At 46.5% G+C, this 12714-nt stretch overlaps 1 protein-coding gene across 4 annotated transcripts in view; it reads right to left on the reverse strand.

The window, feature by feature from the left end:
- The window catches only part of DAB2IP (DAB2 interacting protein), a 122421-nt gene that overhangs the window by 78391 nt on the left and 31316 nt on the right, over positions 1 to 12714 (reverse strand). For all 4 annotated transcript variants that reach the window (XM_050980892.1, XM_018917589.3, XM_050980893.1 and 1 more), the window contains exon 3: positions 12448 to 12566. In XM_050980892.1, the coding sequence (XP_050836849.1) occupies positions 12448 to 12566 (119 nt within the window). The remainder of the gene's footprint in view (positions 1 to 12447; positions 12567 to 12714) is intronic.

The following is a 12714-nucleotide window of genomic DNA, read 5'->3' on the forward strand; positions in this document are numbered from 1 at the left end:
CAGTGCAAAGATGAGCTCTGGGAAAAGGGGGCACTGCTGGCCAAAATTACCAGCAGTGGACTCCCAGTTAATGCAAAATGAAGCCAGCCGTGGCAGGGACATGTGGAACCTTTAAACTGGTTCTGATGAGGTTTCTCTAAATTGGATGCCCTGACACAGCAAAGTGGGAGATCTGTGACCTCAGGAGCAGCACAACAAACAGCTACACAGAGAGATACTGCACTGAGAGAAAACATTTCCCAGTGCACTTTCTGATGGAAATGGTAGATAAAATCCCTGGACAAAACAGCCCATCCTCAGTCATCACCACAAACTGCTGCATTTCATGACTTTTTCTGAGTCATTAGTCACCCAAGTAATTTTTCAACAAAAAACGAAGATTTCTCAGTTGACTTTTCCAGGCAAAATGAGTCTGATTTTGAAGATTCACAAATAGCTGTAAGTAATGGTCAGATGCCAGGAACAGCTGTAATCACTGTTTCAAACTATTTTATCTCCAGAAGCATCCAATGGGTTTTGAAGATCTCTTTATGTTATCTCAATTTTAGAGTTGAGCACAGTTAGGAGGAGTCACTTCCACCAACACATTGTACTGACACCCAAGTGTTGTTCTTTATGTCCCAAACACCAGGAGCACAAATCAAACTGAATCCTGTGCTCTTTATGCACTGACATTTATAGAAAGAAAAATGTGTCAGAGGAAGAAAAGTGTCCACAGAAGCACTCAGGGCTGAGTGATGCCTTCTCAGCTTATCAGGGACAGGGTGGTGGTTTCACCACGTCACAGGCAGGAAATCCAAGTGCCAAGATGCAGGTGATAGAGCACAGGAGCTCTGGGAGCCCTGACACTGCTCCAGCCTGGGGCTCACTGCAGCACTGAGAATGCCCAAGTTGGGTAATGGGCAGGGAGACATCAGGGGCTGTGGAATTATCACAGAATCCCAGACTGGGTTGGGTTGGGAGGGACCTGAAAGCCCATCCAGTGCCACCCCTGCCATGGCAGAGACACCTTCCACTGTCCCAGCTTGCTCCAAGCCCCATCCAGCCTGGCCTTGGACACTTCCAGGGATCCAGGGCACCCTGTGCTGGGGTGTCCCCACCCTCACAGGGAAGGATTCCCTCCCAATATTCCACCTAACCCTGTGCTCTGTCAGCCATTCCCCCTTGTTCTATCACTTGTAAAAATCCCTCTCCTAAATGTTAAAGGGAACTTGATATTTCCAAAACCTTTAGACTTACAATTGGACTGGTGGAATTATTTAGGTCAAGTCATGCTTTGCATGTTAATTTGAAAAAATAATCAAATCTAACGTGAGTTTCAGAACACCAATGCCACGACAGCCAGCCCAGGAAATTATTGATGAGCTTTCAGAGAGGACTGAAGCAATTAAGAGTCACTTCTGGTTGCCTGAAAGCAGCTTGGTGACCTGAGTCCAGCTGTGAGGCAGAGAGAGGAGATCCCTGAGCTGTCCTTCAGGGCCACATTCACACACAGGATTTTTTTTCCCATTTCTAGAAGTTGTTATTGGAAAATGCCACTATTCATTGCTGAGGTTCCCAGGATACAGCAGCTCTCATTACACCTAAGCCCTCTCAGCACAAAGTAGCCAGAGATAACCTGGATGTCTTTGCTGCAGCTGCTGTTCCAGAGGCTGCACTCCCATTCCGTGGGGGGATTCCCATCATTATTGGCTCTGTTATTTTATATCTCTTTGCTCTGTGTAATGCTGACTCCAGATCCCTTCATTTGAACAAAAGGATGTGTTCCTCTGACACCAGCAGGGATCAGGAGTCTCAGGGATGGGAAGGGATGCTGGAGGAAAGGCAGCAGCTCATGATGTGCCTGGGCTGAGGGAATGGAGCCCTGGAGCCTCTGTCCCCTGGGGAGCCCTGGAGCCTCTGTCCCTGGGGGAGCCCTGGAGCCTCTGTCCCTGTTGCTCACAGATGCCCAGAACACACTTGCCAGTGCTTCCAAGGTATAGAAAAGATTTTCTTCCAACAACATAATACTGTATATGAGCAAACACACTGAGTAGGGAATGGCTCAAAGTGATAAAAACCATGGAAAACAATTCAAGTTTAGCTGGAAAAAACAAGGAGACACAAATAACACATGGTAGAATCAAGAATGAATTGCCTGCTTCTATTTACTGTCTTTTCTAAAATGGCCAATGAATAGGTAAGAAAGATGAAAGATAACAGACTTTATTAGATTAAAAACTCTCAGTGCTATAAATTATGTATCAGTGTCTGTCTGTGGCACTCACTGATACAAGATGTAATTGAGACCAAAAACTTCACACCACTCAAACAGGATTATTGTTATTTTTTAAGACAACAGAACCTTTTCTGCCATTCAGAAGAGAGAACAAAGCTCCCAAGGCAGGGAATAACAGGGAGCTGGCCCTGGCTCATGGGCCACCCCTTGGACACGCTGGAGTCCCCGTGTCCCACCCTCCCTGCTGTCAGTGTGCACCTGAGGGTGTGTGGAGGCTCTGCTGCCATGTGAGAGGTTGGGACTGAGATTAATAAAGTGAGGGAGAGCCTCAACATGAGTGACTTTATCTAACAAGGGTGAGACACCCCATACAGAGAGAGCTGCAGCTATAAAGGCATCAAGGCAAACTTCTCTCAAGTGTGTGTCAGAGCAGGTACAAGAGGGCCGTGATAATGAAAAAAAAAGACAAATAATTCTCTGCCCTTTTCTTGCAGGCTTCACTCAAGGACTGGAACTGCTCTATGAATACATATCACAGAGCTGCCAGCAGACCTGGGAGGCAGAAGTGTTATACAAAGATCATAAGCCACGCTTAAGAGATGAGAGTTAAAAAAGAATCCAATGCTGCAGTCAGCTGATGATTTTTCCTATTTTATATCTTCTGTTAGAACATGTTTAAACAGAATCAAAATTATTACCTGCTCTGTAGGGCTCAAATGCCCGTGTAAATGAAGCTGGAGTAACTAGTTAGAGGAAGAAGGATTGAGGAGATTAATGTGAGCTACACTCACTTCCCTAGATGGCTCAGAGAGCTTATAACAGAACTGGGATGCTGGAAAGCAATTAAAAGAACTAACTTAAATAAATCTCTAGTGCTGAAGGTTTGCCAGCATATACCTCTAAATTCTCCTCTGATGCAACCAGGCCCCTTCCTCCAGGGATGTTCTAACAAGCTCTCAGACATCAGGATAATTATTGCAAAGTGTGACCCAGACTGTGGTTACTGGTATAATCAAAAAAACCCTGGAGGTTTCTAAATTAGACACAGTCTCCCTGGTGGAGCAGAGTTCCCAACTCTTGGTAACTCCTGTAATGACTCAACTTCCAATGCCACTGGCTGTGAGTGGGACAGCCCTGGTGGGCTGGGGGTGACCTTGGGGCTGCTCACCCTGACAGGTTTCCCTTCTCTCAGAGAGAACTCCTGGCAAGGAGCCCACTCCAGGATAGGCAAGGGAAGACAAGAGATAAGGGCTCACAGAACCACAGAATGTCCTGAGCTGGAAGAGACCCACAAGGATCATCCAGTCCAAAGCCTGGCCCTGCACAGACACCCCAACAATCCCACCCTGTGTGTGAGAGTGGTGTCCAAACACTCCTGGAGCTCTGGCAGCCTTGGGGCTGTGCTCATTCCCTGGGGAGCCTGTTCAGTGCCCCACCACCCTCTGGGGGAAGAACCTTTCCTGAAATCCAGCCTAAATCTTCCCTGGCAGAGCTTTGTGCCATTCCCTCAGGATGGAGAGAGACAACATCTAAATGCTGTTATTGTGAGGGGAGGATATGGCTGGTGAAGTCCCTGCTCCAGGAGACCAGGCACTGCTGTTCCCTCACACCATTTCCTAAGCAAAACATGTTCCCCTGATATTTCAACTTCTCAAACTGAGTATTTGATCCCTTGGGGAAGCTTAAGGACTGCAGTGGATTTGCTGGTTGCTGGTGCACGGGGAACTTCCACTGCTGGGATGTAAATCCTTGCTTGGTGCTAACACGCAATCTCCAATTTAAGCAAACAGGGAGCAAGGGAAGGAATGAAATACTAATTGCAATCCAAATTGCTCCATCTTCCATCCACCCCCTGCCAGCCCTGCTCCCTAATCCACAGGGTCTGAGTGATGATCAGTGAGTATTTCATTCAGGGGAGCTGGAGAGGTTCCTGCAGAGCCCCTGTGGATGAATATCCTGTTCAGGGACAGCACTGGGAGCCTCGGGGTGCCCAGTGCCCTGCAAGGCACCCCCTGCACGTGGCCCTGTGTCACTCACTGATTGCACCTCGTTGGACAAGCCCTGGCTCACCCACATGGCCACTGCACAAACAGCTCCCACTGCCACCTTCCCTGGGAGCACTGGGGAGAGGCAGGAGATGCCACGATCCCAGGGAATCAGGGACACTGCCAGGTCATGAGAGAAACCATTCACATCCTGGTGGCACTTGGCCTTGCTGTGTGCCCAAGGGGATTATGCCCAGGCAGAGGATAAACACCAGACTCCAAGATGAGCAACAACAGCCCTGGGCCTTTCATTCCAATCCTCAGAGCCAGGCATTGGTAAAAACTCTGCTCTCACCAAAAGAATTTAACATAGAAATCCTTCTCTCTTCTCTCTCTCTCTCTCTCTCTCCCCCTGGATTCCCATCATCTAAAGTGCTACTATATAGCAACAAACACATCCCTAATGGAACAAATCTCCCCACACAGCCAGGACAGCAAAATATTAATAATTCAAGGTACATAGAGCTGAGTTATGGAAATCATTTGGGATCTGCTGCAGGCCTGCTCTGCACAGGGATTCCTGCAGAGAGGCAGCACTGGGGGCTGGGATGGGCACGTGGGAAATCCCCCCTGGACTGGGGGCAACTTAATCCCAGAGACATCTGTAAATGTGAGCAAAGGGCACAGCCTGATGGAATAGCTCTGGCTTTCTAATTCCTACTGCATTTCCATCCTTTGGAATGAGGGAATGCCAACCTCCTGCACATTATCAATCACACACAAGGCATGCCACAGCCCTTTCTCATATAATTACTTATATAACACACGTGGATTAAAGCTAAATTCAGAATTCTGGCTTTAGTTCAAATCAGTTCAGTATTTTTAAACAAATTACATTTTAATTCCAGCTAAAATGCACTGGTTTAATTCAATTAAAATCAGTTTTTGCTTTTTTTTTTTCATAGCACCAGACCTGAACTGTGTGGAAGAGAGCCTGAGACATTCTGTAGTTGTACTGAATATTTGGATTGTAAACACTGTCAACCAGATAAGCATTATATCACTATCATAGGTGAACAAACTACTTGAAATCTCACTAATAACCATTTCAGAGGCTCCATAGCCCAAGGTTTTATTAAAGAACATGGTAAGGAGGAAGTATATTTTTTCCTCAATCTGGTTTTTCCTTCCCTCTGAGCTGATGGATGAACTTGACAGAGTTATCTGGTATTCACAAGTCCTGAGCATCATTACAGGCAGTGCTCTGTACAAGTCAGAGCCAGCAGTGAGCTCCAGCTGCTGCCTCCAGCTACAATCAGTGGATTTCAGGGCCTGAGCAGTGCAATAAGAGCTGGGATAACAAGGAACACATGTCAAACACCAGCATCTCCCAGCTCTGAACAAAGGCTTGGAACCCTTCCCCACCTCACTTCCACGCTCACTTGCAACTCTTTATCCCTCACACAGATTTTTCAGTCGAGGTCTTACAAGGTTTCAATAAAGACCAGAGTGGAAGTTGGTTTGAGAAGTTTTTTAAAATCATTCCTTCCTTTCTTCCAAGAGAGAAAACCATTTATTGCCAAAACTAATTGCCACTAGAAATGACAGAGTAGAGGACAGCAAAGTGTGAGCAAACATGCAATGGATCTCTCCTAGGAGATGGGAAATTCCAAGGAAGATGGAAACTGGAGGCAGATTCCAACTGGACATCCCTCCCCCAGGCCCACACAGCACCAGGGCAGAAACTGAGAGTACAGTTACATCCCATTAAACACAGCTGCACACGCCAGAAACTGGCAAAGTCCCTGCTCTGCCATCTTCCCACTTCTCTGCAGCTACTGGAGCTGGTTCAGTGCCCCAACCAAACAGAAAATCACCCCTTAAATAATAATTTCCCACTGAATCCACTTGCTGCCCTTCCCAAGACCATGTGATGGGAAGAGGAACATGTGGGGACATGTGGGGAGGGGGCAGTGGGCTGGGGAAAGCAGGACTGCTCCTCTCAGTGTAAGAGTGATGGTTTCATCAGGAACAGTTTTCACTGCATGCCAGAATCACAGAACCCCAGACTGGTTTGGGTTGGAAGGGACCCTAAAGCTCATCTCATTCCACCCCCTCCACAGACCAGGTTGCTCAGGGCTGTGGGAGGTGTCCTTGCCCACGGCAGGGGGATGTTTTAAGCCTGGGATAGAAGTATCTCAGTATCTATTGTAAACAGATGATAATTAGAAAAGCAGAGAAGAGTCTAGAAGGAATAGAAAGCATCCTCTGGCAGAAAAGCTGCAGTGATGGCATTTTCTTTCTCTTTTTTTCCTTTGAGGTTATTGACATGAAGAGTAATGCTAATGTAATTGCACTGAAATTCATGCACATGAAAACCTCACCAGGGCAAAGTCAGAATAAATGGTCTGTTTGGAAACAAAATGTTGATGCAATGGAGTAGCAGGATCTGTCTTCCACCTGAAGAATATCACAACACCAGGGGCCACAGCTCAGTGGAACTGTCACCCTGGCTCAGTCTGTGCTCGAGGGACATGAGCAGAGCTCTCTGCCTGTACCCCTGAGGTGTGCACTGCTGCAGCACCACATCCCAGCTGCCAGGCAGTGGCCACACGAGTCAATAAAGTGTATTCAGGCTGGGAGAGCAGCAAAATGAAAGCAAGCATCCTTGTATCCATTAATCAACCTGATCCTCGGCCGCGCAGACAATGGCTCGCGATTGTCGGCATTTCCCAAACATCCCTCATGTGCTAACCATCTGCAGCTGGAATACAATGCTTTGATTACAAATGTCAAAAAGATAGAGCAGAAAATTAACTTCTCCTTATTTAGTAGGTTTGCAGAAATGTGGCTTCACGCTACACTAATTCAGTGCCCTCGGTATGAAAACTCCCCATTACGATGTCTCGTCAAATTAGAGCCGACGATCCAACGATGTCATCTCCCTCCTCACACAAGGCTCTATTTTGTAATTAAGCAGGACAGGGAAACAATGGCCTTGCGTATAGAGAAAAGGTCAGGGATGCAAAACATATTTTTGCAAGCTAATTGTAAGATGCATGAAGCCAATTATCCCAGCAGTGCTGCATATGCCGGAGCAGGAAGGATTTTTAAATTCTGCTCTGTGACTCCGAGTCGAGTCAACGCGCCGGCTGCACCCCGTGGGGTACGGGGCTGTCAGGAAGCAGCGAGTGCAGAACTGGGAAAAAGGCTGTGAAAATTCTGCCATGATTCTATGATTCTATGAGAATCATTCCAGCCTCTTAGCCCTGATGTTTATTATGACTTGAATTACCAGGAGCTAATACAGTCTTACTGAAAGCTTTAGGCATGACCCCCTGTTCAATGAGGAAGCTGGTTTGGATACGCAGAATAAAATAAAGTGTTTCTGTATCCTTTGAGAATTGGAATGCATCTACCTCAGGCAGCTTCTGATACAAGTCCACAGGTATCTGCAAAAGCCAAATTAACAGCAGGAACAGTTGGGACTTTGCTGCTGCCTTGGGAGAAGCTGAAAGGCCCCACATTGCTTTCAACCCATCTCTGTTCCTCTTGGAGTTATTATGATTCTTTCAATGCCTTCCAGAAAAGCCCTTTCAAAATGCCCTCTTCCCATTAACAACATTCTCCTTTTTAAAATGTCTACACTTCCTGATACCATGAGAAGATGATGAGGAACATTACAGTTTATGGAGAGAAATGGTGATTTTTTTTTCCTGCATCTCTCCTTCAAAGCAGTTCTCTCTGATTTTACTCCAGACTCTTAACACAGCCACTAATTAGAGATCAGTAATTAACTTTCTGGTTCAGGAAATATTTTGCAAAGGAACCCCATTAAAAGGCTGATTTGCTTACTCCAGGACAAAGCAGCCTTGGTATAAATGCAGGTACTGCATGAGGCCAGTCTGAATTCTGAGACTGACCTTGAATCTTGATTTTTCTGCTGAAATCTGTTCCCTGATGTGGGGGGAGTGGGGACAGGCACCACCCCCAGCATGAATGACATGGAGTGTCACACAAGGGACTGCTGGATGTGCCTGGCTGTGCAAGATGTTTTATTCTGCATTTCAGTCCCTGCTGATGGGGCTGGATGGTTCCCCCACACAAACTGCACAGTCTTTCCTCAGTATCTTCATTACACTCAAAACCAGAGCCCGGCTGTCTGTAGCTGTCAGTGCCACCCTGCTGGGGGTTCCCTCTGGTGAAGGTTTCCCTACTCAGCCAGCTTCCCTGGATGATACCATTTAAGCAAAAGCCAGAAGAGGCAGCAGCTCTCCAACACTTGTTCACACAGAACTGAAACCCCTCCGTGGTTCTGGGGTCTGCCAGTGTCCTACTTCTGCAGGATGAGTCATTCCTCTTTCCCATTCCAGAGGAAAGAGAGCAACTTCACGCTTCACCATGCAGCACTCACCAGATTCTTAGCAAACTTAACCAATTTCATCCTGCCCAAAAATATTTGGCATATCAAGTTTGTTGGGAATAAACAAATTAGATCTCCAAGAACTCCCAAACTAAGTTTGCTGCAGGAGCAGCATCAGCTCCTGGTGCACCAAAAGAAGCTTTGTGCACATGGAAAACTCCTACAACAGACAGCATGGGCACCAGAGTAGAAACTAAATGTGTTGCAGTATGACTTGTGTAATTCCTCTTCTCTCTGGGGGTTAGAAGCCAAAATTTTGGATGGGCTAAAGACAAAAATGAGTTTAAAGAGGAAGTCTCAGTAGTGCAAGTTGCTGCTGTTATTAATGCAGGGCTGTACCCCTTCCAAGGCTGAGGCTCATTTAACAATCAACCATATGCTCAGGCTTTTGTAGTGCCAATAAAAGCTTAAATAGAATGTTATCTCCTGGAATTATAAAAAACAAAAACAAAAACCTTGCAAAATAATCACAAATGTTGGTACTCCAGAGTGGCATTAACTGGATTCTAGGTGCACTGAGGAAAGGTATCTCCAGCAATGATCAGTTCAGGGATTCCATCAGAACACAGAGTTACCCAGATACCCATTTTTCACCAAATCAAGACAATCTGAATGCACTTGTCCACACAGTGTTACTGTGGCCCTGACCTCTCAGTGCTGGTATAAAATCACCTTTTCCATTACCAGAAAATCATCAGCAATACATCCTCACCAATAATTAACTACTGCAGCAGAACAACCTTCTCTCCCTTCTCTGGCTCTACGCCCTGTGCTCCATGGCCAACCCAGAAATTTTCTCCATCACAAATTTTGTAGGAGAAATGTGGGTCCAATTAAGAAAAATCCATCTGCCAAATGCTTGATTTGTGGCTGATTCCTGAGGACACTACAAAGCCAAGCATTCAGAGCTCCACGATAAAAACTTAGTGAGCTGCTGTAATAAATCAGGAGGCAGGAGACATTGTTAGCAAAAAGCCACTTCTTGGAACCCTTTTTAGCTCTAACAAGCAATATAACCAGCCAGCAAATTGAAAGAACACTCATTCCACAATTCTCCTTTAGATCCCATATTTACATACGCTGATTGTACCATATCAATGCACCTCATACAGAAGGTGAGATACACTTGCTGTGATTTTGCTTCTTTTACTATCAATAATGGTATTACTGTTACTGTAACAGGAAAAAAAACAGTATGCACAAGACTGGCAAAATTTGGCCAAATCCATCCCTGTGAACCCCACAGTAATTCAGTGAAATATATTTGTTTACATTCTCTGCCCCACACACAAACCACATCCATGTCATTATCTGCCTGAACATGCATGTGCACAGTTCATGTATTTCAAATATTCATCTGCAGGATAAACAGGACATGTAAGGAAGGGAGAAAAAAAAGGAACTAAGAGGCAGGAACAGTCCCAATTTAGATACAAAGAAGCCAAGTTACAGAAGCATTTACGATCCATTGTAGCTCAGTATTTCAACCTGGAGTGTTTTGACTGAATTTACTGCACTATTCATTTTGCTGTGGCATTCCCACAGAAATTGGCCCACGCTCCAGAACAGAGCACTGTTGTAATGGTGACTTCCAGAGCAGAGGAGTGGTTCCTGAACAATCAGCTTCCATACAAGATGGAGTCAAGAATCAAATATTTAAGAGGCAAATATTCCAATACCAAATGCTTCTCTGAAACAGTTCTTGGATTACAAGCAAGAAAAGCACAGCAGCAAATGCATGAGAATGATCTGAGAGACCTGAGCTCTTTCATATACATTGTGCACATACAATGGGATGGGAATGTTCAGAAAGATAAAATTATCTTCTGTAACCAAAGCCTCGCTGCATGACTGAGAGGCCCAGCTGCTGCTTTGCTTTCACCTCTCTGAGAGCAACAGTCCCTAAGGCCAAGCTCTCCTGCAGAGGACTCCTGCTCACCTGACAGATCTGACACTGCCATGGCAGCGAGGGACTAAGAGCCTGCTGTCAAAAGCCTCTGAGTCCCAGCATCCTGCAGCTCAGGGATGGCTGTGTATCACAGAGGAAGTGCATTTTTGAGAGATGCCTGCCTAACAGAAGGTCTAGTCTCGGGCATGAGAGGCATAATTCATTTTCAGTTTCTCATACTGATATAAGCAAATCCTTGGTTATTCGAGGCTGCCAAGTGCCACCTCTCCTCTAATCCACCCTTTAAGCTCTACACTGCAAATGCACTCCAGGATTCCCCGAGCCTCTTTAAGGAGAACTCGCAGTACATCTGGATCTCGGGAAGCCCAGCCAGCTCCCGGGCTGCTGCGCTGGGAGGGCAGGGAAATTACAAGCCTTAATTTGGGAAAATGACTCTGGCTGCAAGGCTGGCCAGAACAGTTAAATCCCGTGTCCTATCCTGCCAAGTCACAGAACGAAACAAAACTCATCCAGGTAGAAGGGAAACCTTGCCTAATCTGCCTGTTCTTGGAGCAGTCAGCAGCACCGTGGGCACGTTCCTGGCCACCCGGCTCCACTCGCTTCCCTCTGGAACACAGTGCCCTACTTCGAGCGTTTGGGCAAACTGCAGCACAGCAATCAAACCAACTCTGGCTGCCCAGCTAGTAATCCCTGAAATTTCTCTCAGCACTAACCAGCACAATCTTTTCACCTGCAGAATCCAGAAGGGAAAGCTTAGGAGGCTGCAATAGCTCAGGTAAGGAAAAATCCAGATTGACAATTGTTTGTGAGCTTCAAAAGCTCATGGCCCCTTCAATGAATAAGTACAGCTAAAACAAAGTAAGTTGTCATTGCTTTTCAAAGTGAAGCATTTACTCAGTGGGTTCTCAAGTACCATCCTGGTGTATTAAACTGCTCTGCTCTGGACTGGTTACATCAGGGTATGTCCAGCCTGGAGGAATTTTCAGACAGACTTTTCCTAGCCCTTCAATATTTCTGTCAGTCCCCAAAATTATTTGTCTAAGGTTGAAAGATCTTCCTTTTGGAAGCAAACCACTGGTTTGTGGTTGGTAAAGGAATCTGTCTTCCCCAAACATGACCTTGATCCGCATGTGAACTTACACATGAATTTACCTTGAACGGTGCCTGTCTCATGCTCACACTAACATAATCTACATACAGACATAAATACACACAAATCCACTAAAGAGCTGTTCTACTTTCTAACCAGCTGAAGAATCTCAAAGATCTCATTTCTCTTCTATTTTACTCGCAGTTTGCTCCAATACTGGCCATCCCACGTGAAATGCTTTATCAGATCCATCTGCACTTTCCCTGCAACACATCCCTCCTGGGCTGAGCTCCTGTCATGGCTCGGGCAGGAGCAGCAGCTCCGGCCACACGCCGAGGCTCCATCTCCGTGTAATGACGGCAGCCAAGGCGGGATGGAGACGGATGTGTGTGAGGGGGAGACAGGGATTTGGGGAGATTACGGCTGTTATTGTTCCACGGTATTGTTCCTACCGTGTGTAACCCAGTTGTGATCGGTGCAGTCCAGTGCGGGAGCATCCCTCCCCTCCCTCCCTCACCTGCATCAGTCGGCTCTGGCTGCTGCATCTCTGTGCCATTTATACGCCGGTACCTCAATTTAGGATTTATTGGGGAAAAGAAAGCAGAGCAGTCAGGCTTCTCTGCGCCTGGAATTTAACCTGAAAACGGAGGGCTTGCACCGTACCCTCAAGAACAAATTAAAACTACCCCTCTTGCAATTAACCAAGTCTTCTTCTATCAGAGATGCAGCCCTTGCTCTGAATAAGATAAGGAAGATCTTAACAAGAGCTGGAAAAATCAATATCCTGCCGTCTCCCACACCCTCCGCGAAACGTCCCCTTACCTTTCATGGTCCACACTCCTGAAGCCAGGTAAAATGTGCCGGAAGCTGCTGTTCCTATCGAGCTTCGGTTGGCTCTTTGTCCTTTTGATGGAGCCTTTAAGCCGACGGCTGAGGAACCCCTGTGGGGTGAGACAAGAATACTAAATTACAAGGCAAGGGGAGCGGGGAGCGGGAGCGGAGCCGCCCGTGCAGCCGGGCACAGCGTCCTCGGCAGCTCCCGCATGAGCGGCGCTGGCAGCGCCTGGCGTCAGCCAACATCTGCTCCCG

Source organism: Serinus canaria, chromosome 17, assembly GCF_022539315.1.
Source record: "Serinus canaria isolate serCan28SL12 chromosome 17, serCan2020, whole genome shotgun sequence".
NCBI lineage: Eukaryota > Metazoa > Chordata > Aves > Passeriformes > Fringillidae > Serinus > Serinus canaria.